General features: G+C 38.9%; 1 protein-coding gene across 1 annotated transcript in view; it reads right to left on the bottom strand.

Moving 5' to 3' along the window:
• Positions 1-610: 610 nt before the first annotated feature.
• Positions 611-25,432, bottom strand: part of baiap3 (BAI1 associated protein 3) — a 36,748-nt gene continuing 11,926 nt past the window's right edge. The window contains exons 3-34 of the mRNA XM_072369442.1: positions 20,968-21,055; positions 19,199-19,282; positions 18,900-19,007; positions 18,351-18,410; positions 17,607-17,673; positions 17,085-17,298; positions 16,829-16,873; positions 15,898-15,975; positions 15,122-15,227; positions 14,869-14,976; positions 14,693-14,785; positions 13,433-13,536; positions 13,226-13,343; positions 12,931-13,055; positions 11,785-11,875; positions 11,253-11,309; positions 11,003-11,100; positions 10,864-10,915; positions 10,615-10,766; positions 10,385-10,508; positions 9,418-9,558; positions 9,145-9,240; positions 8,676-8,891; positions 8,216-8,284; positions 8,043-8,122; positions 7,096-7,204; positions 5,996-6,067; positions 5,807-5,890; positions 5,487-5,607; positions 5,279-5,402; positions 4,989-5,194; positions 611-4,796 (exon numbers count right to left, since the gene is read on the bottom strand). Coding sequence (XP_072225543.1) covers positions 4,693-4,796; positions 4,989-5,194; positions 5,279-5,402; positions 5,487-5,607; positions 5,807-5,890; positions 5,996-6,067; positions 7,096-7,204; positions 8,043-8,122; positions 8,216-8,284; positions 8,676-8,891; positions 9,145-9,240; positions 9,418-9,558; positions 10,385-10,508; positions 10,615-10,766; positions 10,864-10,915; positions 11,003-11,100; positions 11,253-11,309; positions 11,785-11,875; positions 12,931-13,055; positions 13,226-13,343; positions 13,433-13,536; positions 14,693-14,785; positions 14,869-14,976; positions 15,122-15,227; positions 15,898-15,975; positions 16,829-16,873; positions 17,085-17,298; positions 17,607-17,673; positions 18,351-18,410; positions 18,900-19,007; positions 19,199-19,282; positions 20,968-21,055 — 3,394 coding nt within the window. The 3' untranslated portion in view covers positions 611-4,692. The remainder of the gene's footprint in view (positions 4,797-4,988; positions 5,195-5,278; positions 5,403-5,486; positions 5,608-5,806; positions 5,891-5,995; positions 6,068-7,095; positions 7,205-8,042; positions 8,123-8,215; positions 8,285-8,675; positions 8,892-9,144; positions 9,241-9,417; positions 9,559-10,384; positions 10,509-10,614; positions 10,767-10,863; positions 10,916-11,002; positions 11,101-11,252; positions 11,310-11,784; positions 11,876-12,930; positions 13,056-13,225; positions 13,344-13,432; positions 13,537-14,692; positions 14,786-14,868; positions 14,977-15,121; positions 15,228-15,897; positions 15,976-16,828; positions 16,874-17,084; positions 17,299-17,606; positions 17,674-18,350; positions 18,411-18,899; positions 19,008-19,198; positions 19,283-20,967; positions 21,056-25,432) is intronic.

The following is a 25,432-nucleotide window of genomic DNA, read 5'->3' as shown; positions in this document are numbered from 1 at the left end:
GAGGGCATGCTGTCTACAGTAGACGACAAGGTCCTCTCCACACCTGAGCCAGCACGCAATTCAAAACCTGTCTGTCATCGCCAGGTTTCTAATTTAAAATGTATCGACTTTCATTCAGTAAAGACACTCTTGTCTTCCAGCTCTGCGATCATGGCAGTCCTTTGAGAGACTGATTGTGTCAAAAGTCCCGTGGCTCTGTTATCTCACAGGGGACATAATGAACACTACTGTTTCCCAGTGTTTTTATGTGGCTTTTTTGTAGAACTGCTGCTGTGTCACAGAATGTGTTTGATCTCCAAGTAGCTGCTGCAGATGGGAGGTAAAACATTAAAAGGTCAAAGATAGCCAGAAAGACAGTACTGCGAGGAGGGGGATGGTGAGGGAAGGTGAGAGATTGATGGTGAGGATGAATGAACAAAAAGGTCAATGTGAGCATAGGGAATTTCTTTACACCAAACCACCTACTGAGTTACAGCATCTGCAGGTATGTCAGCAATGGTTTAAACTGCAATTCATATCTGTGTGATACATGTAAATCCTTCATGTTCATGTCAATGACAGTACAAAGCTGAAATTTAAATACAATCTTTATTGGGGACATAGACAGCTCCCAGATGTGTAGTTCAATGAACAGCAACACAGGCGTTTACAATCCAAGGACAAATAATTCACTTTTACAATAACAAATTGAGGGTGTTTTACCTCTTGCACATACTTTTCACCACCTGTTGCCCTAAAATCTGAATGGCAGAACTCAGAACTGATTACTCACTTCACTGTACTTTTCAAAAGTTAAACAATAGTTTTGTATTGTGCGTGCTTAAAATAAGTGATGTCAGCACTATGTTAGCTATAAAGCTAAGGCATGATGAGTTTCTGTTACTTCACAGTTTCATTGTCCTTGAATCATTATCTGGATACTGTGGCCATGAGCTTTTTTTCCATGCTGGCCAGAATATTGTTAAAGAATCTGAAAAATGGGCAGAAAAAAATCTATTTACCTTACTAATACTGAACAGATTTCCTGTCAAAGGGCTGTATAAAGACATCGGACACACTGCGACTGAGTACAAATAGATCTTTGACAATAGAAAAACTCATGTTCCTCAAGTTACAAAATCTGAATTTAAAATTGTCCAATTCAGCTCACAATGCTGCTAAAAAGATGTGCAGTGCGATTTAGATACTGATTCTATCAATATAGTATCTTAGCTTTATTTGACTATATAACGATTGTTTGTTGTCACTATTTAGGCTATTTTTTGTAAACAATGGGCCAGAATTACTGGTTTAAAGGTAATACAGAAGAAATATCACTCCAACACTATTAACAATTTAAACATCACACTTAAAACCTGTGTTTACGATAACATGGGGCAAGTAAACAGATTCTTCTATTGTTTCGTTTTTTTCTAAATTCAGTAATTATAGGTATTCTACAGCACTACTGCAACACTACATAGTACAAGTGCTTGTCCACAACTCAGCCAGTCAAAAATATTCCAGTAAATAAAATTCTGTTGACAAATTGCAGGTAAACTTTACGCATCAGCTGTCATAATAATATGTTAAGACTGACCAACATCACTGTTTGATCCCAATCATGTTCTGAGTATCAAGTATCAAGGGCAGAAGTCTCACTGAGCTGAATAACCAGTAATATCTTGAGTATCAAACCAAAATGATAGGGTTTCACAGTTTAAGTTAGACTGAAACAATCCCTCGCGTTACAGTCAATTCTAACAAGAAGCAAAAAGCTCGATTCCAGATCAAATGCAGCTTTAAAGTGTTAAATACCTTTTCTAATGTGTTTTATGTATTTTAAAAAAAGGTGTATTCTTTTTGTGATGTTACAAATGGAGCTGCTGTAATGCAAAAAGAAATGCAAAGTCATCATCATCAACAACGGCTGGGATAGAGGGGGACCGATATAACCAAACAGAGAGTTCTGTCACAATGCTGATCCAAATTCTACCTGAAATATCTCAAAAACAAACAAAACAAAACAATAAAGTGTTCAGATGGACTAAGGAATTTCCTGCACCTGAAAGTAAAGCAGGCTTCTCGACACCTGAACAATCCCTGTGATGCAGCACAACCTCCAGGTGTAGATATAGTTTTTGCATGCTTCATTCCCACAACTTCACAGGGTAAAGACAAAGCACTACACAAGCAGCTACTGTGGACTTACATCACTATCAAAATGCTGTCGGTGTGGAGATTTTGGTGCTAAGTTCTCGCTACCTGCTACAGTGTTTTTTTTTTTAGTTCTTCTTCATCACAAATATATTACTACTTTGTCTCTTCTAAAATAAAATATTCTTTAAAAAAAAAAGCACTTTTATACACACACCAACAACTCCTAAAAACGTGACTGTTTTTTTTTGTTTTTTTCCGTAAATACTTTTTATTACACCTGTGAAAGTTTAATCATATCCATGTGATTTATTATATATATTTTTTTGCTTAGGATGGAGGATTGTGCCGAGTTTTCCGACCTAGACCTTCAACCTACACCCGATTGTAAACATTTTCAACAGTAAGGGCCAGTTTACGGGACAGCTATAGTGTAGAAGTGAACCGAGAGGATACTTTAGCCATATCATAAGAATTTAGTTTCAGCACAATGAGCAATTTCTGCTAATGATTTAAGTGAGAAACTGCACTTCTTGTTGGTTTTAGCTGTGTTATTTCTCTCATTGAAGGGTTTATTAGTTCAAGACTTCTTTTTCAAAAGCTAAAAATTGTATATATATACATATATATATATATATATATTTATACATACATATATGTATATATATATATATATAGATAGATAGATATTATCAGAAAACGTATATATGTTTAACATATGATTAACTTAAGATTTTTCAGGGAAACTGGCCCTTTGGACTAACCGTAATAATGCTGAGCGTCAAATCAGTATGAATAATTTGTGCTTTTTTTTTTTTTTTGAAATTTTTGAATTGCATAACAAAGTAATAACAATTTTCCCTTTTTTACAAGAGAAATATGGGTGGATTCTAGGTGTAGTTTGATCCTCATCCTTTTTGCAAAAACATTAAGATTCCTGCCTTTCAGGAACTCAACAGCTTGGGGAGACTGGAAACAGATTATGTTGTGTTCTACATGTAAGGCCAGTGAGAGCTGCAGCAGGCAAGGAGAGCCGTCCAATTATGCTGCACAGGTCGGTTGTTTTTTCTCTCTACTTCTACAGATTAAGCCTCATAGCACAACATTAAGTAAAGCTTTCATCCTTAGAGAAGCCTTGATTAATTAAAAGTTGGAATAAAACAGGTTTTGTTCCCAGAGCTGTTTGAATGCTTCATGAGGTCATTAACAGAAAATATCTTGCCTTCCGCTAATAAATGTCTCTGAAGCATCTGGATATGAGGCCTCCCAATGCGCCAAAAACTGTTTTACCATTGGAAACATCAAGGATGTATTTCATCCCTTTCAGTTATTGGGAATCAGGATTTTCTGGTGTAACTGCATCACTATGAAAATGAAAAATAGAAGTTTCAGTTCATACGAAATGTTTAAACAAATGTATACTTAAACAAATAGTTTTTTATGTTGATTAAATGTTTCAATCACTTGCATTTTCTTTAACTGGACTCTACTTTGGATGGGTCTGTTGCCAGTATATGTTTATATTACTAAAGTGCCAATCATATCATTTTAGTATGAACATTTTCGTTCTAAATGAGAGAAAAGAAACAAATTGAAAGTTAAAAACCTTACAAGAGAATAAAAAACGTTACGCTGATAATATCAATTCAAGCTGAACTAACTATTTTAAGTAAGTTATTAAGTACATTTCTTTAAACATTAATTCTCAGTTGAGTTACTTATGCTGTGCTCACACAATCAGGGACTGAGTTAAAATAATTGGTCCTCCTACCACAAACATAACACCATCTCTAAAGACTAATCGTGAACTTTGTGAAGCGCAGTCAGAAAAGTTGAATGAAACCGAGCAGTGGGGCGAGCCTCGAGGAAGGCCTCCCTGCTGCTGATCAGTCTGACTGGCCTTAAAACTTCAAGTGTGAGACTCCCCAGAGCTGTGCCTTTTTAATTTCCTTCAAGATGTGTCCATTCTAAGATGTAAGTTGTTCTCAGTTGTTTCCTGGTAAGCCACTGTATAAATTAGGAAATAAATGTGGGCTCAGCCATTCAAATCCTGAAAAAGCTCTTAAGCAATTCATCTCAACAGTGTCTGTGAAGAGTGAAAGGTCTCGGCACATGTGAAACTATCCTGCAACTAATGAGCATATCTGAGGTATAGATTTAGACTTCAGACTGATAACTATAGACTCTATGTTTGCTACTTCCACAAAATAGTCTTTTTATGTTCAATCTATCATATCAAAGATTATACAACAAGATAACAATTACTTCATTACAAAAAATATAGACTAATAACATTTAGGATCAACTATCCATTAAATTCTAAAATGTCGTTCAACTGAGACAGCTTATGGTTGCACAGTGACAGGATGTTCATATCCCAGTTAGAAGACAGTGAAACGCTTCTCTGTCTTCCTTTTTTTTCTTTTAATTTTGGTATAATTACTGAACAAACAGTACATTGAAAAAATAAATAAATATTGTAAACATTGTACCAGTACAAAAGCACATGTCGCAAGACGTGATCTGAAAACACAATACAGCCAATACTGACAGCTTTTACTCCTCCTCCATCGATTTTTCAATCTCCTTGAGCCTGCGGACAAACTCCTGAGCCTCCCTGTCTCCAGTGCGAGCATCCAGTATCCTCATGATTGGCTTTTCTGGGGGGGAAAGCAAACAGATGAGTAAGGTTTCTACACCTGACACAAACATCTCTGGATTGAATGGCCTTTAACGTCGTCTTGGAGAAGTAATTGGAAATCTAGACCAACACCCTCCTGGTCTTCTAAAAGCCAAGAGCTAATATCATCAAACAAACAAAGAAACTTGATACAGCTTGCAGCTATATGTACCGCTGGGTTTACTGCGAGACAGGTGCAGAATGACAGGCTGGACACTCTTGCCAGCTGCAGAGGCGTTTGGTCTCCCTGGCCAGCAGTAGTCGCTGAGTGGAGCGACGGCTTCGCCAGCGAAGTCGTTGGTAGATAGCCAGTCATAGTCCATTACAGTGAAGGTCAAACAGGCATACCTGTGTCTGTACTGTTCAGGACTGACGTGACTGGAAGACAACAGAACCAAACAAATCAGGTGCAGTGTACATATATGTATAAACGGCAAGAGGAAGAGGGGAGATCGTACTCACAAATGAAAGAGTTCATCGAACACCGGGTGCAGCGTCTTCAGTTTCACCTGTGTACGTTGACTCTTGGCCAGTGGAAAGAGATGGTGAGGACAAAGCTCCACTATGACGAAGGGGTCGCTCAGACCTGAAAAAGACCAGTTAAAGGGACATATTAGCTTTTCAACTTAAAAAAAAAATGAAAAAGAGAAAAAAATCCATACAATTTTACCATTGGCATCCAGTGCAATGATATCTGCAGCGTGCAGGATCTCCACTGTCAGCCTCTGCTCTGGAGCATCATAGTAGCACTTCACGCTTATCCGACCGTAACGCGTGTGTTTGAGCGTTTTCTGCAACAAGTTAAAGAAAAGGACTTTTAAGTTTGTCCATCAAAAATATACATACATAGCAGATGACAAATACTAAGTAAATCCATCCTTTAGTGTTATTACTTGATTGCATGACATGTTTAAGATAAAAGAACAGAGGATCAATATCTCTCTGTCCACTTAAATGAGATTGCCTGTCTGGTAAGATGAAAAAACACACCTGGTGGGAAATCTTCTCCAGATAATACTGCTCAATCAGCTCAAAGGAGGAACATTTATTCAGTCTGAGCTCTTCATCCAAGACCTAAACAATTAAGTCAGTCAAAGAGAAAAAGAGGTCAATTACAGAGTAGATAAAAAGACGTAAATCTCACTGGGAAACCTCTCATCAAAGGAATTGTTATAGAACCTTATAGTCTCTGCTTTTCATGTCTTCTAGCGATAGACCCTCTTCCTTCATGTGGAAGAACTGCAACAGGGTCTAAAATATGTGGGTAGAAAAGAAAAAATCAGACAAGAAAGCTAACCGTCACATATACTCCTTTAATTTTGATAGATTGAAATCTCAGCGAAGAAGAGAGACTTGTTGTTCACACAAACAGCATGAAATCTGTAAGCAGGCAAACATGATATCTTTCTGCCAAACTCCAAACTCAGGCTACTCGTGTAGCAGACAGTGACTTCTCATGCAAATGTGTTACGTCCCCTGCCAGCTCGTTGATTCAGCAATGGAATACACAGCAGTTTCCACATTGTCATTCATGAAGGAACTCATGTTGACACTGAACTGCTTTCTAAGGACTTTATGAATACCTGACATATGCTAAATGCTGCATCACAGTCGGAATACAGACAGACTATCAAGTAGGGCTGGTAACAGTAGTGATGGTAGTCTTTACAGGGTAGATAAGTCTTTTTAAGCAATTATTTTTCTCAGTTTGTCAGTCGATTGATGCTAAAAAGGAGTCATCTGAGTCGAGCTATGGTTACAGCTTTATTTGACCATTTAATTGGACCACTGTCCATGTCCCTGTGCACATTAACTGGGGTGGAATCAAGTTATTAACCAAAGTATCTGATGCTGTGATGCTATGGATCATCTGAGGAAACATTCAAGACATTCTGCCATTTCTAGCTGTGTCTGTGGAACATCATCAGGTGTGTGATGATAGCTGAATTTACTGCACAGACGAGATCTTTAAGTTACTTAGATGGTGATTTTGTCGGATGACACTGCATGTATGAAATCAAGATTTTATTAGAGCAGAGCAATAGCCTGGAAATGCTTTAAGCTAACGCAAGTTCACGCATATTTTCAATGGGCTGATTTTCATTCAGAATGTTTAACAAAAACATGTAAAAAGATGGAACTTTGGAGTTTGTGTGGAGCACCTAGGCCCATTTGTGTCGAGTGAGAAGATAGAATTTGTACAACTATGGTTGAACTAACCAGTTTACACGCATTTTCAAAGTCTTGTTTCGGTCTGACGTTTCTTAATGCTTACTGACCTCCACCGTGTACTGGAAGCGGTTGTAAAACTCCACCTGAACACCCCTGTTTTCTGTGACTGTGTCCAGGATCATCTGCAGGAGGAGCTCCCACATGCTTTGTAGCACTCTATGAGGCAAGAAACACAAAAAGACACCAATAACCAATAATCTAATGACTCCATAAAAATATGCTTTATTCTTAAGTGGTGAAAGTCCTAAGAGGTACTGTGTTATTGCTATTCATGTGCAGCCCCATTTCCAAAGAAGATAGGCTTCTACTTAAAAAAAAAGCATGATGCATAAATTAGTAAATCATTTATTCCCTATATTTTATTGATAAAAGTGCAAAAACAATATATCAAATGTCAAACTGCAACATTTCACTGTAAACTAATCAGGAAAATGATATGCTCATTTTAAATTGTCTGACAGCACTTTGTTAAAAAAAAGTTTGTATAGGAACATTATGACTGTGTCATGATTCCTCTCTTAACGACACTCTAAAAGCATTTGCAAACAATCAGCTGATTTTGAAAGTGAAATGTTTTTCTGTTCTTGCGAGTTATTCAGCCTTAACTGTAGGCCGGCCATTTTAGCACAGATTCTTTTAATACAGAGCCGTGCTCTTGTAATAGATTCAAAAAGTGGTTTGACATCTTGCACATAAGGGCTGAAATAAATGCAGTCTTTCAGCAAATAACACATTTTGGATTGCTGCATATTTTGCTCCAAAAGCTGTATATGCTGTTCAGCCTTGGTGTTCTTTTTGGGTTGTGCAACATATCCATGACACGTGCAGTAATGCACCTCCACACCATCATGCTGTTTTGAATGAATGAATTCAGAACACGCAGATGCCATCAAAATAGAGCGGCCTGATCAAACCTTGGCTTACAGTGTCTTTGTTAACGAACAGAAAATGAAGTAACATGTACAGTGAGGCAAGAGTGGAACAGAGGGTTTACCTGGTCAGATTTTCTTTAACAAGGTTTTCACTCAGGATGATCATAGTGTCTTGGAGGTACTTCATGAGAGGGGAAATAGCCTGGAAGAAAGTCACACATTCCATTTACGAATGTACTGTGATGGACACACAACCGACACAAGAATGGAAATGGCAGCAACCATTGTTACATACATCATCATTGTTGATGGAGTCCGGAGACAGGCTGATGTGCTGGATGTACCGCCGCAGCTCAGGCAACATCTGCACACAAATATTAAATTACAGACAAGCATGCTGGTACCAACATTTAAAAATTATAACATATATGGAATGATTATAAAGATAGTATCACAATAGATTGTGGCGGATGGAAGATTGTACTGTTTCCTATTAAAAACAAACAAAACTACATTCTGAACAGCAGTGGAGCAAGAAAAGACTGAGATGTCTGAAATCTTACTCCATTAATTAAAAAAAAAAATCTTCTCTGTAGAGAGGAAAACATAACATAAGTGTGAGTAGATTAAAGATGCTTTCTGTCCAAAATCCTTTAAAAATTAACTGCTACAAGTGAGACGATGGACATCTAAACTTAGATTTAGTTCTTACAGTCAGTGCTGGTGAACCTACATGCTCCTACAAGTTTTTTCACCTTATCAGTAAGCTGTGAGTTGAGGCGTTTGGCTTCTCTCTGTAGGTCCAAGTCCATATTGAACAGCTGTCCGTTGAGGGCTTTGTAAACCTGCTCCTTTCCCTCTGCTCCACAGGACTCCTCCATGGCCCGCTCAACACCTGCCCAGTCCAGGTCACGGGGCAGGTGATTCAGGAAAACACGCACATGCTCTGTGTTGTTTAAGGCAATGCAGAGCTAGCAGGAAGCAAGAGGAGCAAAAGAGGAGAAACAGAGGGTGGAGGAGGAGATAAAAAGAAGGAAAAGAAGCAGGGCTATAGAGAAGTGGAGGGAGTGTGTGTAAATGACTGATGATGTTAAGAGGCAACTGCTTTGTATTTGTGTACACACATTTCTGCCGAGCCCTTTGTGTTGCCAAGGGAGAACATTTTCTGACATTTTTTGCGTCATTATGTGCCCTCCTCCAGTTCTGTGTTGCTACAGGCGTTACCTGCACTGTGAAGCTCTTGTGGTCTCGGCCCAGCTGGTTCCTTTCAATCTTGCGTGTGATCATCTCTGAGTAGCAAACAGCTTCACTGCAGAAATTCTGTGGTAAAGATAAATCAGTCTTGTTTCTGTAGCAGAATTGTAGGTTTCTTCTTTGACTTTTCTTGATGAAGTCTCTCTTTAACTCTGCATGTGTGCATGTGTGTCCTCTCAGTCGTGTTTACATGACTGCAGGATATGAGTGTGTATGTGTGGCAACACTAGAAGTGGCACTCACGTCTGTCAAACGAGTGACAAAGATGAAGGCCCCCGCAGAGTCTGGCCAGGCCAGCTGGAGCCAGATCTCGCGTACCTGGCTGAAGCAAGCTGTCACTTCCACTGCTGAGGAACTGTGTTTGGCTTGCTGCACAGGCTCGAACTGCTCACAAAACACATACATTTTCAGTGAAAACATAATTACTTATTTCAAACCGCTATTCTGGAACTGATGGTGCAAAGAACAGCCAATAAAGATTTTGTAACACATATAACAAACTATAATGCAGCTGGTAGCAGCTATAAAGACAAGCTTTTATCCATATCCAAGGAAATACTGATAACTGGTTTGAGAGCAGAAATTAAAGTTGAATAATTATGTAAGATGTTATAATCTTCAGAGGTTTCCAACACATTTTCATAAACAGTTTTAACGCTTTTGTGAATTTGTACAAAATAAAAAAAAGCATGATGCCTTATAACCTGCTATAATCACTTTTATTAACAGTAGATATATGTGGAACTACTGTAAATAAGTACTGCAAGAATCGATATTACACAAATTTATGGTTAGGTCTTACCTAGGTTAGGTCTTAGAAAAAAATGAAAACTTCATTTGGGGATTATAAGGCAATTGTAAAAATCTATGGGTGATAATGAATGTTTTAATTAATGCTTTACTATAGTTTTAATTGATTGCTGTTATTTTTAGGTTATTTTGTTGTATTCGCGTTGAATAGAAACATTCATAGTATCTAAAATGTGTCTCCTAATCTGCTTCCAACTGCAATACATTATGTTCCAAAGATTTAGAAACTATCAAAAAAATGCTAAAAAAGTTAGTTAAAATTTCATGTTCCTTCTGGGAAACTATTAATGCATGAACTAATTACCTGAAGCTATTACAGCTGTACTGTGTGTCATTACAAACCCAATTTCTTTATTTTCATGACATCATTTATATCACTTGAAAGGCAGATGCTTCTCACCTTGTCTGTTTCCACTGCTTTACGGATCCTGTCACAGGACCTCTCATGAACAATCTGCAGCCACTTATGAATCGATGACTTGAACCAGTTGTGGTAGCCTGTCAAAGCCAACATTTTGGCATCCCTGTTGGTGAAGACCACAAATCTTTTTTAACAAAACTGAAGATAGGCATAAGATAAGCAGACACTTTTGGGATGCTTTATGGAATAGTCATCAGAGCAAAACAAACTTAAGAGGAAGAAACTCCCGAAAGCCTTTGAGGATTTTCAAAGACATGAAGAGCTCAAAGATGGTCTCTCCCATTGTCTGAGTCAGTCTGGAGCTCTCCTGCTCCAGAGTGCCACACACCCGCTCCATCGCTACATTTATATCATCAGCTACCTGAAGAAAGAATTTCAATGTTCCAGAGTCAAATTTAGCAACAACATGACCCATATAGACTTCAAGAGACATTTTTACACAGTTTTCAAAGACATACCTGTTTTTCCAGCTGCCTGTATGATATGCTGAAGAAATCGACTTTCACTGCACTGAGATCAAACAAAAGATTAAATAAAATCAGACCAACAACGAAACAAAACTGTTTGCATTAACATCCGTAACCCATTGATATTCACCTGTAGAAGAGTTTGTTGTAGATGTTCTGGGCTCTCTGCACATCTGCACACACAGCATCGATCACCTGAACCATCTTCTTCAGCTGCTCCTCCAGGGTCTACATTGTCAAAAACACAATGAACAAGATATAAAGTCACACTATAAGCTGCCTCCTATCATTTTGTGTTTTTACTGGGTGGCTAAATGCAATACCACAAAATAAAAGGAATAAATTAATAATGATACTGAAAATAACCGTCACAAACTTACCCCCTCCTCTGGCTTATATTGCGCAATTAAGCTTTCATACCACTCAGCTGTTCCTTTCTGTTAACATAAATACATAGAAAAACAAATGGGTTTGAGTAAATCTAATCTCAACAATAATATTATCAGCTAGAAAGGCACTGAGAAAGCATCCTCCACCAAAGCCAATGCCAAATTTCACTGGTATGATTAATCTGATCTTAATCTGGACCAAAATGTCATGCTCGACGTCTCCATTGCATTTCATGAAATTTGGCCGGAAAGTTTTTGTGTAATCTTGCAAACAAAGAGACAGATAAACATTTGTCACATTCGTATGCTTTCACAGAGACGATAACACAGTGTAGTTCCTGCACAGCCTTCACCTTCAAGCCTTTTTTTTTTCATGCGGTACTGGGATATCCTTTTGAGCATGCTGCTTCCATGCAATACAAAATGTACATAGACAAGTAATTCATCCACAGGTAAAGGACATCAAGTCATCTTTCAGTGAACTTTAAAACAAATGCAGTTATACATGGGGTTTTGTTGTTACCTTGACAGCAGTAGTGATATCCAAATGGAGCTCATTTCGAAGAGGGCACACCGTCTTAAATGCCCTCATATTTTGTATGTAGCCAATCCCCCTGGCATGTACAGACAGGAAAATGTAGTTACAAAATAAAATCTTTATTGAACTCGTCACACAGTAACAAATTGTTCTTAGAATTTAGCCACATTTGGCTATGATCTCAGCAAGGGTATTTCAGTCTAATTGTATGCAGTATCTGTGCAGAATAGGAGAGAGGCACGACTTGAACTGTTAGCTAAATCAGTGAGCGTGTGTGTGTGTGTTTCCCTTGGGATGCTGATCATTGGGCAGAACTTGACTTCTTACCACAGAAGTTTCTATAAAAAGGCAGTTTCCTCCAAATCAGTCCAACTCAGAAAGATGAACTTCAATAATTAGCTGACTTTACTGGCTTGCATTTAAGTGAAACAGACTCACTAAACTGCTGCTATGATTTTCTTCTCTTGAAAGTTAAGTAAGTAAGTTTGGTGATTTCTGTTGTTTTGATCCACAACAAGCTATTGAGGTTTCTTCCAGATTTGTGTATCCAAGCTTTCTCAAGCTTTCACTGACACCTGAGATTAAAAAAAAAACTCTCATTGGTTATCACATTTGTATCTATATTACAAATCTACATACTTTGATTTACATACTCTTCTTCTAAAAATTTCCATAACTGTATCTTACTATGACAACTGTGTATATACTGGCACACAAAACACTGTTATGTTTCAGCAATTATGCAAGATAATGTGAAGTTCATTCATCTATTCATTTTCAATACCCGCCTAATCCAATTTAGGGTTGCAGGGGTGCTGGAGCCTATCCCCCCTGTCATTGGGCGAGAGGCAGGGTACACCCTGGACAGGGAGCCAGTCCATCACAGGGCAGATAATGTGAAGTGAGAAACAAATGTTCAATATTTCCTTTGACATGAGTAATGAGAAATGATCAAGATATTACTGCTGTAATATACTGTGATATTACTCTAGCAATAACCCAACATTGCCACCTCCACAGAGTGTGACTGACTGGCTGTAGTCTTTCTGTGTTTGTTGGGGTGAAAGGTTGAGCGTGAATCTGGTATGGGAGCACAGCCGAGTGCTTGATGCAATGGTGGTGTAACTTTACCTCAGCATGAGCTCGTAGCGTGTAATGGCAGCGGCGCTGGTGCAGGGGAAAATCTGACGCATGTTCTTCATCAGGCACAGGCAGTGCTCAATGTACAGCCTGAAGCTGTCTGACAGCTGCCTCTCCTGGACACAGCAAGGGCCCTCAGTTATAGCTTCCAGTAGTACTGTGAGACATTTTTGGCTGAACCAAAAACCTTGATGAATGTCAGTGAAGAGCTGGACTAATGAGATGACCGTTTCAAGACAATGAGAGTTTTTTTTCCCTATCAGTAGGCCGATAATGTAGAACCTACCAGGTCTCCGCGCACAGCGGGAGGATCCCACTCTGCATCGATGGTCCTCAGGAGGCGCAGCAGCAGGGAGTAGCACACCCTCTGGTTCCGATGGTGGTTGCTGTAGCACTGCCAGCGACTGCATAACAAAGACAATATGCACCTTTTCCCTGATGCTACAGCTTTCATATTTGATCTGATCAATTCTATTCTGTCATTAATACTTACATAATAGCCTGTTGGAGAGGTGACAGATCAGTTTGCACAGCATGGTGAGTGAGCACAGTCCATGCTGGAGGAGAAACCTGCCCATTCCAGTTGTATGGTTCTCTCTATTAGTTAAAATGAAAAACTAACATGTAATTTCATGCACACTTTAACCAGTGGAAGAAGAATATTTTTTTGTCTACTAAACACAATCTGCTGATTGTTTCTAAAATGGCACATAATCAGCGAATAATATGTTAGTAATACATCAACTAATACAGCTAAAATTGCAGCATGTTAAATTCGCCACAGCAGTCAGACTTCCAGAACGAAATCATAGAGATGTTGTATTTCAAACTAGACCATCAGCATGACCTTACAGCTAATATCTTGTCTAGTATAACAGGAGCTCTGAGTTACCAGTGAGTGCAGTGCTTTTCAGTCTTGTACTGAGCAAATTCAACTCCTGCTCTCAACCACACATAAAGTGCATTTAGCTACAGACCGAACAAAATCCTAATTACACAAAAAACAGATATTAGATTTTTATAAACTGACAGGCCAAACAACTTTTCATGGCATGTGCTGTTCATATTTTTGCTCACCAGATGTTTGTGGATTTTTCAAAACTGCCATAATATTCTTTGTATCAATAGTTTACAGATGATTTCAGTTAGAAATAATATAGACAGTGTATCCAGTTGAGATTTTCTTTCACGCGTCCTTCTAAAATAGGGGGGTAACAATACCACAAAACAGTGCAGAGGATTGAATTCCTTTTGAACTTTTTATGAAATATGTAGCAGGGAACAGAGGCATATAAACAACAGGCTCAGTTTGGAAGTGTACAGAGTAAAGGTGCACTGAAAACCTTTTTCTTTCAGTTTTACAAGTCTGTTCCCACCTACAATTCCCACACTTTATCATTCTCAGGTCAGACTGACCCTGAACACCATATATGTGATAGAAATGTGTGGAAGGGTACGCTGTGTGCACTCGTGAAAACTTGTTCTTCTTTCTCCACAGAAAAATGAGCCAAAGCTGTGGAGTTTCTGCTTGAAAATATAACCGAATTTATAATTTTTCTATTAGTACACATTAAAAAAGGGGCAGGATGAAGGCTGTTTGCTTTTACTCAGGTGACTAAATGCAAATGCACACACATACAAAATGAATGATAATAATGACAATAAATATATTAAAAGAGCATGTCACAGTTTAAAAAAGGAACAGCATTCTTATTGGAAATTGTTCGAATAAATAAAGTGAAGGAAAACGTACCTTAACGTGAGCATGCTCATACTCCACAATCTGACTCAACAGTTTCTTGTGAATGGAGACATTTATTTCCTTCTTGGATAAAGTTACGTCTCTCTGAAGACAAACAAACATTGGAAGTTTTAACTTTTGACACAGGGAGACTTGGACATAGTGAATGCTGGTCTATCTGTAAATACCTGGCTGGTGAAGAGTTTCAGTATCAGGTGACATTCTCCCTGAACTTTAGATGCACTTGATCGGGGCTCCAGTTTAAACCAGGTGTCGTAGCCAACAACAGGGATCTCCTGCAAAAAGAAGCCAGTCTGATTAATGACACTGTCATGCTTTTAGGGGGAAACCCAGCATATTCCTTCAATATCACAATTTCTGTATTGTTTTGTTTGACGTCTCTCAGTGCCTTGGAGACACATTTCCGCTGTGAATGCTCACATTCAAAGGGATGTTGATACAGCCAAGGAAGTCATCAGCGTTCTCCTCAGAGCCTGATGATGCAGATCCATTGGAACGAACTGACTTTGCTATTTGCTTAAAATACCTGAGAAGAGGAAAAAAGAGGCGATGCTCAAGGATAATTTTAAACATCCTGGAATAAGCAATTTAAGTCACAACCGTTTGGTCTTGAGGCACTGAGCTTGTCCTCTAATCCTCAGTGATTTGCAATTTGAGTGAGAGCAGAATGAGTTTAGTCTCCTAATAAAAGCTGGATATTCGTTGGATTTTTGTTGAAAATTTTGTGTTTCCCAGCAATGCCAGGGGATTTTTTTTGATCCCTTGGCAATGATTGAGATTTTCAGGTTCTCATTAGAAATGTCTGCTTTTTATCAGTCTCTGATCTCTGTGGACAGTCTTATGGGCAAAAGGCTTCCCTGTATGCGTCTTTCTAAAGGACAAAATCAAACGATCCTGTGTAATCAACAAGCAGGGTGTAGTCATCTTTATCTGAATAATCCACACAAAGGCTTCATCATTGATTAGTTGCCAATTTGGGTTTTACTCACATGAAAATGACCCTTTAATCATGACTCAGCTGTTTACTGTCACAAAGCCGTCAGAGTGAAATAATTACTTAACACATTACAAACCAAAGTAAAACCTGTTGAATGTGTACTCTAGGACATTTCCTGTGTATCAGTACATTAATGGTCATCCAGAGTTACTTTGAGAGTAACTCTCCAGAGTGCACAGTTCCGTTTTTTTTCTTTTACCTGCCCATTCCTCGAAGTCCACTAATTTCATTGAGCTTTTTGCAGGCCTCTGCAACAGATACGTCATCGTCATGATCCCTGATGAAAAGAAGACAATTCAGAGGTTAGTACACCATCTTAGTTCCTTATCTTATCTTAATCAGCAAGAGGCAAAACTGAGAAGTGAAGGAAATCATAAACAAGACTTGGCAGCTTTTTCAGCTTTAATTGTGTCCTCTTTCGCTAGTTTTCCCCAGGGACAGGAAACTTAAAAAAAATACAACATCTTATAATTAAGTGCATCAGTTGAGAGACAAATCCTGTCTGTAAGACAATACGGGAAAAAAACTGTCAGATTTATTCACAGTTTGAATCAAAGTTTTTTTTTCCTTCACTAACAATAAGAACACTTTTCAGATCAGAGAAAACTAAAAAACTAGAATAAGATAAAAAAAAGTGCTGAAAATGGCAGGTTATAGTGATCTTCATATCAAATCACTTGCAAATAACAAAACTTTGCAAACAAAAAAGGATGCAGTACCACAACTTTATATTGGTTTAATTGTGAGTCGGTTGCAGAGAGAGAGGGCTCGCCATCTTGACTTTGTGCTTTGTTAATAATCAGATAAATCTGCTGGTGTGTCAAACTGGTATTTCAACATGTAAAAGGTGTGACAAAAGCTTTGTTCGTGTGAAATTGATCCATACTCTGATCCACAATTTCAGATATTTTGATTCAAGTTAGGGTACAGAACTTACATCTATATCTAAGCTATATCATTTCTCAAATTTTTGTTGAAGAAACAATAATTTGACTAATCAATATGGTTATTATCTGAGTATGTTTTTTATGGCAGTATATATTACATCTAAATGATGCAATACATACATAGTTTCAAGAGAAACAATCCGTTGTGATCTAAGTACAAATGTTCCAATGCTCTAATCTTACCATATGTCCAGATGTAGCAGGTCATTGTGGACATCATCTATTTCACTGAAAAATAGAAAACCCAACAGTGAAATTATGAATTAAATGAATGGTTTCTCCTCACTAAGTGCTGCCTTCAGGAATGACAATGCAGTGCACTGGTCACAAAACTAACAGCTTTAGGCGTTAGTGTGAAACAAATGAAACCGTGAATCCTGTGTGTCACATATCACCATGTGGAGTACTCTCAAAAGGTTAAAGTATTACTTGCACTCACAACACAAAGTGCTCGTCCCACACTGGGTTGAGAGTCTCTGGTTTGACCTCAGTCACCTGGATGCACCTGGCAGGTAACACCTCCTTGGTGCTGGAGCGTTTCTCCAGCTTCTCCCTCCTCTTCCTGAAGCTGAACTTTCTCTCCTTTTTCTCCTCTGTTTCCCGAGGGCTCTGGCCCACCAGGATTCCCAGCATGCAGTAGGGGTCACTGTACCCTGACACAAAGGAAGAGAGGACACACATGAACTCGAGGACACATATGAACTGTGCTTCTTTTAGCATTTATCAGGTCATCAGTCAGGGATCTAGAGGTTTGGAAACATCATGCAACACAACAACTCGTGGTCAAACAGACTCAAGCTTGGCATATTTTGTGCAAATCTATTGAAATGGGCACTGACAGTTATGAAGATTTAATGGAGGGGAGATTAAACAGATAACTTAAGCTTTTCTGTCATACTTTGTCGCTGAAGCATACTGTGTTCCATTAGTAAAGGCTTGGTTCATGCTAGCGGGGTCTCACCATTTGCATCTTTGGCCATCAGATTTTTTGCTTTCATGACAGAGACTCTCAAGGAAAAATTGGCTCGCTGTGGAAAAAGAAAGGTCTGTTCAGTAAGAACCAAGAAAAATAGTACAGTACACACCAACAACCTTCATTCTCGTGTAGCTCCATTTAAACAAAATCAGCATGCACTGTAGAGTAAGAATGTAACGAATCAATATCTTGTGTAAGTCACAAGGCAGAAAAGCTCAATGCGCCGCCATGTCAAAGGAGCTCACAGTTCTTTACAGCTATTATTGGCAGGTTCCTAGAAGTCAAACAAAGAATAAGCTTTGAGGTGTTAGGGGTCTCACATCTCACAGCCTCAACAAAAAAACAACTTCAAGGGCACAAGTACACTTCAACAGAGTAAATATGTTCGTAGTACAATTCAGGGGAAGGGAAAACCGCCTGTAACAGAAGAAAAATTCATGAAATTCATGGAAATATCACTCAGAAAAATACCAATATTTGATATTACTAATATCTGAAACACGGTTAAATCATGACGGCTTGACTCTGATTTACATGTGTGTTAGATAGAAAACAGGGACTTTTTCACACTGAAGCCCAAAAACCTGCAAATAACAATTCTATGTTGTAACAGGTTGTAACGTATTGTGCATACTTTGTTACAACTTTTCCCATTCAGACCCATTTGTCAGTGGGACTGTATGTCTAAATGCTAAATGTTGATAACGAGGGAAAAAAAGTGTGTCTCACCTTTGATTCTTGAACTTTTTGGAGAATAATGTCATGTTCCTCCTCACCCATGTCAAACACCTTGGAAAGATGACCGGTCATAAGAAAATCATTTTTTTTTGGAACAATACATTTCTATTAAACTTGCTGTATTGTGAAAAACAGTATTCATATTCGTAAAATATATTAAAACTAAAATGTCCCTGAAATGTCTTCACACAAGCTTTCATTCTGTCTTAGTCCTTGCTACCGTCTAACCTGTTGGGAACAGCTTTAAAAAAAGACGCCCACTCCAGACACAGAGAGGCTACAATCCTTTGCATGACATCGTCACAGCTGAATATCAGTACACAGTGTGACTGGGCTTTGATGTTTAATCAGTTTTGAGCCAAGAGCATCTGCTCAGATTCTTACAGTCTCCTCACAACAAATAACGCTCTCTGTGAGGCTACCATCGGTGTTACTGGCAGAGATTTAATGGGGCTCCGGAATACAGAAATACAGTCTGTTCTTCTGATATGCTCGTTATTATTATGAGACAGACAGACAGACAGACAGACAGATAGATACCTTCAAAAGATAAGCAAACAAGTCGTCATCACTTTTCACATGTTCTGGCGCAGGCACACCCACCCTGTTGACCACCGTGTACACGGCTTCCTCATAAAGCAGATCCAGCTACATGAAAACACACTCCACTTAATGACTTTCTTTCAAAAATAAATGCTGTTCTTTTGCCTTCATGCTTTCTGCTCTCCTGCACATCAAAAGCAGGGATAAAAAGGCACAACTGTTATATTGTGTTTTAAAACGTAATCCCTGTCGAATCAGAATGAATGGAAAAAAAATAATGAATAAAGCCGACACACCTCTGTCCTGCTGATTCTTTCAGAGATAAAGGCCTGGTCCACATGCTCTTGTGGAGGCGGCACTGTGCAGGCCCCTCTTTGGCACTGTGAGGAAACAGAACCAGATCAGCCCAAACAAAACAGGTATTTGATAAAGGTTGTGCTGAGTATAAGTGGGGATAACTGAGTTCACAGTTAAGTATTGTTATTGTTGTCACTTAGGTCAAGGGAAATTATCTTGAAAAAGGTTACAAGGTTGCTCAGCAAGCAAGGGACAGACAAGCAGAAAAAAGGACAAAGTAGCAAATGTCATCGCCATAAACACCAACTCGCTGGGAAGTCTATGGAAGATTACCTCCTGTGTTCAGGGTTACTATGGAGCTGGCTGGTAAACTCTGAACAAAGTCTTGTCCATTTGAATTAGACATTTATGTTCTCAAATGCAGTCTCTCTGAATAACAAACAGAACATTTCAAGGCTGCAGTAATTGTGTGCGCTGGCTTTTCAGTCTAACAAACATGTCTGTGCTTTTAAAAATATGTCTGATATAAAACATTCTACTGTAACTAAATCATTTCAAATCACATTTCAAACGCCCAACTGCCCCTGTACACTCAGCCTAGAGCATTTGATGATAAAATATGCTCACACAAACCCAAATCGTTATGACAGAATCCGCAAGTAACCCCTGTGGCAGCTGTCAGAGTGCACAAATCCAAAATCAGAAAGAAGCTGCACTAATTTTAGCCATATGGGAAAAAATCCTCTGCAGTCCATAACAAACTTTTCAGCAAATCAGCAGTTTTGACTATACAGACACACATTGGGAGAATGACCTCATAACAACTGTGGAGCGTGGTGGTGGAAAAGTAATGGTTTGGGGTTGCATCACTGCCTCAGGGACAAAGCTGCTTGCTGTAATTGATTCATCTATGAATTCCACATCATGTCTAAGACTGATATGTGATAATGTGACAAAAATCTGTCCGATAGTAAAACCTGAAACAGAGGTGTACCTCTCTACAGAAAAATAATCCTCACAATACTAGAAAATACTCAAAGAAATGGTTTCAAAAGAACAACTGAAGGGTCTCTAAGGGTCTCTGTTCTTATTTTCAATAATGACCACTGGTGAAAAAGGAAATCAATCAGACAAATTAGTCACAGTGACAGAATATAAAATAATTTATTTAGTTCCATAATTAGTTTTAACCAATTGTGATCCAACTGCATTTCATGTCAGCAGCCACTTGCCCAAAAGGAAACTATTAGCCTCAAATCAAAGCAATGTTAAAGGTTTTAAGAGAAAAATCTATCTACTTATTTAGGGTATCAGATAACAGTAAATGAGGGGAAAACTTGATTCCCTCTGAAAGTAGAGGCATCTTTCCACCACTGCAGTTTTCAGTGTCAGAGAAGCACACCGATTTTTAAGTACTTGAGTTCCTACATGATTGTCTTAATAGTAATGATTATGTCTCTACCAAGATCACCATATTTTCTGCAATTTCATATTATGCTGACATGCAGGAGTTTGGGTGTAAAATGTTGATTCGCTCTCAGCAAACACGCCTCTATCTGGCAGTGGAGACTAAACATATCCATGGCAGCAGCTTGTCACAGCTGAGCTCCCAGTCCTCAGAGCACCCTGTTTAACCCAGTCCTTCTGTCTACGGACGTCACAGTGACCATGGTGGGTGTGAAGACAGCTCTGAGGCTTGCTCACAACACAGACTGTACATGTTTCAATTGTGTAACAGATGGAAATGTGGAAGTTGGGTGGGGGTTACCTCAGCCTGGGCCGCCCGCATCATGTTCTCCTGTTTCTGCAGAATGGCGTTCATACGTTCAAAGAACTCAACGCTCTCCTCTGAAACCCTGCCAAGAAGAACAATAGTCATCTCTGAAACTTAAGTTGGAAAATAATGAGAGGAGGGATGCATATTGCACTCTGGTATATATATAAAATGCAAATGATGCTTTCCGTTTCCTCCAGGTGCGAGTGAATCCCTGGAATCCTGCTGGCCCCAGTTGTCATGGTGATACGGGCACATTCAGTCAAAGAGTGGCTGGCTGAACACCTTGGGAATCCCCACCAAAACCACCCTCATTCCAACCTCTCACTCCTCCCAAATCTCTCAAGGGTGCCTTCCTCCCAGCCTGTATGGAAATCACCGCGGCAGGCGGCCGCCGTGATGGGAGCTGTAGCAGAACCACCGGGATCAGTCAGGCTGTCTGTTTTTAACTCCTCAACCTTCAACCCTCATTTATCAGCCAACACCATCGTATTATACAGAAGAGCTCTCCACAGAGGCCCCGACTCGGTCCTTTATTAGCGTCATCAAATCACAGCAGGCGTGGCAGCCCATCCCAGCACCCACTGACTTTCACCATGGTGGGGGAGCGGATGGCAAACCCTCGAGGTATTGATGGAGACTAATGGCAGTCATGCTGGGAGAATTGGTAAGGTTTTCACTGGTGTCAAACCCAGTCTAACTTAAAAGATGGATGTGTTTGGTATAATTGGATGAAATCATAAATCAACAACAGACTGACTGCAATCTACATAAAACAGTCATAAGGGCTATACAGTGGTGTGGTGGTTAGCACCGTTGCCTTACAGCAAGACGGTTCCTGGTTTGAATCTTGTGTGTGGAGATGCATATTTTCCCTGGCTTACTCCCACGGTCCAAACACATGCATGTTAGGTTAACTGGTGACTGATAGTGTGAGCGAGTATGTCTGGCTGTTGGCGCTGCGGTGGATTGTCGACTCATCCAGGTTGTACCCTGCCTGATGGTAGCTAGGACAGACACCAGGCCCCATCTCTTCCCATTGAACTGGATAAGATATAGAGATGGATGGATGGATAAAGTAAGCAGGTCTGCAATTAATAGTTATCAATATATTATACAAATTATGGTTTTCTCAAATAATCATCTGCTGTGCAAAATGCCTAGAATTCATCTTTAATTCCACAAATTGAATTATACATATCCCACAATGGCATTCTGGTAGGTTGTTTTGCCAGATTAATAGTGTAAAACCAAAATATATCTAGTTTAAAAGTTAAAAAAACATTTTAAAATGTTGATATAAAGGCTTGCACCTGTAACTTTTGGGCATGTTAATAAAGAAAAGTTATTTAGATAAGATGGATAAGTGTTACCCCGCCTTTCGCCCGATGACTGCTGGGATAGGCTCCAGCCCACCCGCTACCCGATTGACGGTATAGAAAACGGATGGATGGATGGATGGATAAGTGTAGTTTTTGTGTAGTTAATTCCTCATTGAAAAAACTTTCTAACTTTCTTAAAAACACAAATAAAAACCCCAAATGTTTTTTCTTATCAGAAACTCTACAGTCAGTGTTTGAAAGTCTGAGTCTACAATCTGTAATTGACTCCAATTTGGTAAAACCGGCGAGCTTTGTGTTTGGAACTGTTCAGTTTCATTTGCATAAAAGCTTAATTTTATGGTAAGTTGTCTGTTTTAAGTCACCCAGTTCTCTTCACATCTGTCTTCAACTGTCCAGGACATTCTCGGATCCATATTTCTGTCCACTTTTCTCTGTCCGCTCGAGGATTTGTCCTGAGAGTCTGGGATCTTTGTTTTTGAGCTCAAGACGCTGTGTTTATTAGCAGAAATAACACCCAATTGATGCTAAATCACACACAGTCAATTTTTTGGTTGTTATTTACATATATGAAAAACAAAAACAGTGCTCATACTCCTTCCAACCTTACTCTCACACACACACACATCAGTGGAAACACACACAAGCTACCAGAATAACAAAGCAATTTGATGTTGCTAGGAAACAGATCTTTTTTTTTAAAACTCATTTTATTCTAATTTATTTTCAGAATTCATCCAAATGCTTCAATCATGATTTCCTGTGTACAGAGTAAATCAGAGGGAGACCGTAAACACAAAACACGAACCCTCTGTACTTCTTCTCCCTGACAGAATGTGTTTAAACATGACTAATTGGGTGTGTGAAGGTGACAGCAGCCCTTCTCTTCAAACTTCAACATAATATGGCAGTGCATAGATAATAATTAATACTGCAGACATCATTGTCATCTACAGCATGAAAAAGAATGTGACGTCTACTTGCATTCTAATAAAATAATCCGATTTTTAAAATCTGATTCATCACGGTTGTCACTGCATAATACAAGTCTGCTGCATGCACCACAAACAAAGATCTCTACGACAAGGATCCCCCTCAGTAACACAAAAGACTGTTTGTTTTACTCTAATTAGATGGTTGATTAAAGAACAGAACATTACAGGTGGAAAGGCTTCAGTGTGGAGATTCTGATCAGTCACAAAAGCCCTGATTAAATCTCTCCATCAAGTCAATTCAGTAAAGACACATCAGCATCTCCACATCTACCACCAAAGGACTAGAACTGTTCCACTTTTTGGTTCAAAATGTCCATATTTTGAGAGGTTTCAGCCTCGTCCAAAGATAGATTGAGCCTATTTTCTTTGATCATTCTACGCACAGTACTTCACAGTAACAAAGCAAAAGCCGGAAAAGCACACAATTGTCTCTCACAGTCGATGGTGTGGTGTGTGTCACAGTGAAAGCTCCACCATGCGATTGAGAATAGATGTCCAAACATATACCAGAGAGCTTCATTATTCCAAAATGGAGGAGCTTTAAAGTCACCAACTGATTTTCTAGTTCCGGCTGTCTAACCCAACTGGGTAACCAAGGATGAAGGGCCTCAGGCTGACAGAAGACCAGCAAGCCAATTGCCAGAGTTCAGGAGATCCAGAGGTCCTTCATGCAGAAGGGGGCAGCCTTAGAGAAGTGCCACCATCACTCAGACCTTTATGGCAGAGTGGCCCAGCAGCAGGGGCCATGTTTTCTGTCGACTAGAAGACTGTCATGCAATCTTTTTTGACTATAGACTAATTTACATATTTAGAGCTGTGCAGGTATTTGATCTGGAACAGCAAATTATAGGGTGATGCCATCTTATTTTTCTGATTTCAGTATTCTGTCCTCTCCTTGATCTTAAAAAGCAACTAAATAAAGCACAATTTTTTTTAAATCGACAAAATAAAACAGCTGAATGAACATCCTCCAAAAATGGGAATGCCATATTTTTTTGTTGAGGTTTAACCATAATTTTAAGATAGCTGGATTTTTCTTTTAGTAAATCTACTAAATGCGAATGAATAAATAAGCTCTCCTCTGCTTCTATGGTGCTCCTCCTTGGACTTCACCTACCATCCAAAAACATGCACGTTAGGATCAATGTTAATTTTCCAAGAGCCAAAGAGCGAGCGTGAGTGTGTATGGTTGTGTCTTGACCTCCTATGGCCCTGAACATAATGAAAAGGGATTTAAAAAGGAATGAATGAATCAATACATAAACACATTTGAGTAGATTCATGATTTCAAAAAAAAAAACTAAAGAGAATCAGCTAAAAGATGAGCGAGAAACGTCATGTTAAAGGAATAAGCTGCCCATGACTGCCTCTACATACAGATAAAATGTATATGATACTATGTTATGATATACTATACATTGAACAGTACATTATAGATATAGTGTGTTACAGACATTTCAGAGTACTTGAAATCTTTGAACACATTCCAGCTCATCTGTTGCACATCTGTCATGCAGGATAATACAGATATCCTTGGCATTTAGCACTGTGATGCATTTATAATTTGTTATAGTTATAGAGTAAGAGTAGTGACGTAAACAGAACCACAGTTATCTATCATCTAATCTACAGATTAAAAAAAATATAAGGTTAATCAGTATTTTATCAAACTACTTAAGTAAATGGGCATAGTTGCTTTACCTAGTGCTTGTTTGTTCTTATGTACACTGTGGGGTGCAGTAAATACTTAATAAAGTAAAAAATATCTATCACTGCCATGAATCTGAAAGTAGTTCCCAAAAAATACCTCATTTACGCCTTTTTTAATGACACTCAATACATACTGCAGTGCACATCTGTCGGAGTCATTTCTAAGTCTTCTGAGTAGATAGAAAGATAACCAAACAAACAATTAATTGAATAAATGACTTTTTATTGATACTCCCAGCCTGACTGCCCTTGCTATTGTTACTGCACCTGCATCAGGGGGTTCTGGTTTCTGTTATACTACATTTTTAAGAAATACTGTAAGAGCCTGAATACGAGTACACCAATGAGTCATAAACATATCATCAGATAGCGAAATCGGCAATCGGCAATCGGCAACAATAACAATTAACAATA

This window comes from Leuresthes tenuis, unplaced genomic scaffold, assembly GCF_036924035.1.
Source record: "Leuresthes tenuis unplaced genomic scaffold, fLeuTen1.0.hap1 SCAF_17, whole genome shotgun sequence".
NCBI classification, from domain to species: domain Eukaryota; kingdom Metazoa; phylum Chordata; class Actinopteri; order Atheriniformes; family Atherinopsidae; genus Leuresthes; species Leuresthes tenuis.
Note: the sequence above shows the minus strand (reverse complement) of the source record. Positions and strands in the feature narration are given on the sequence as shown.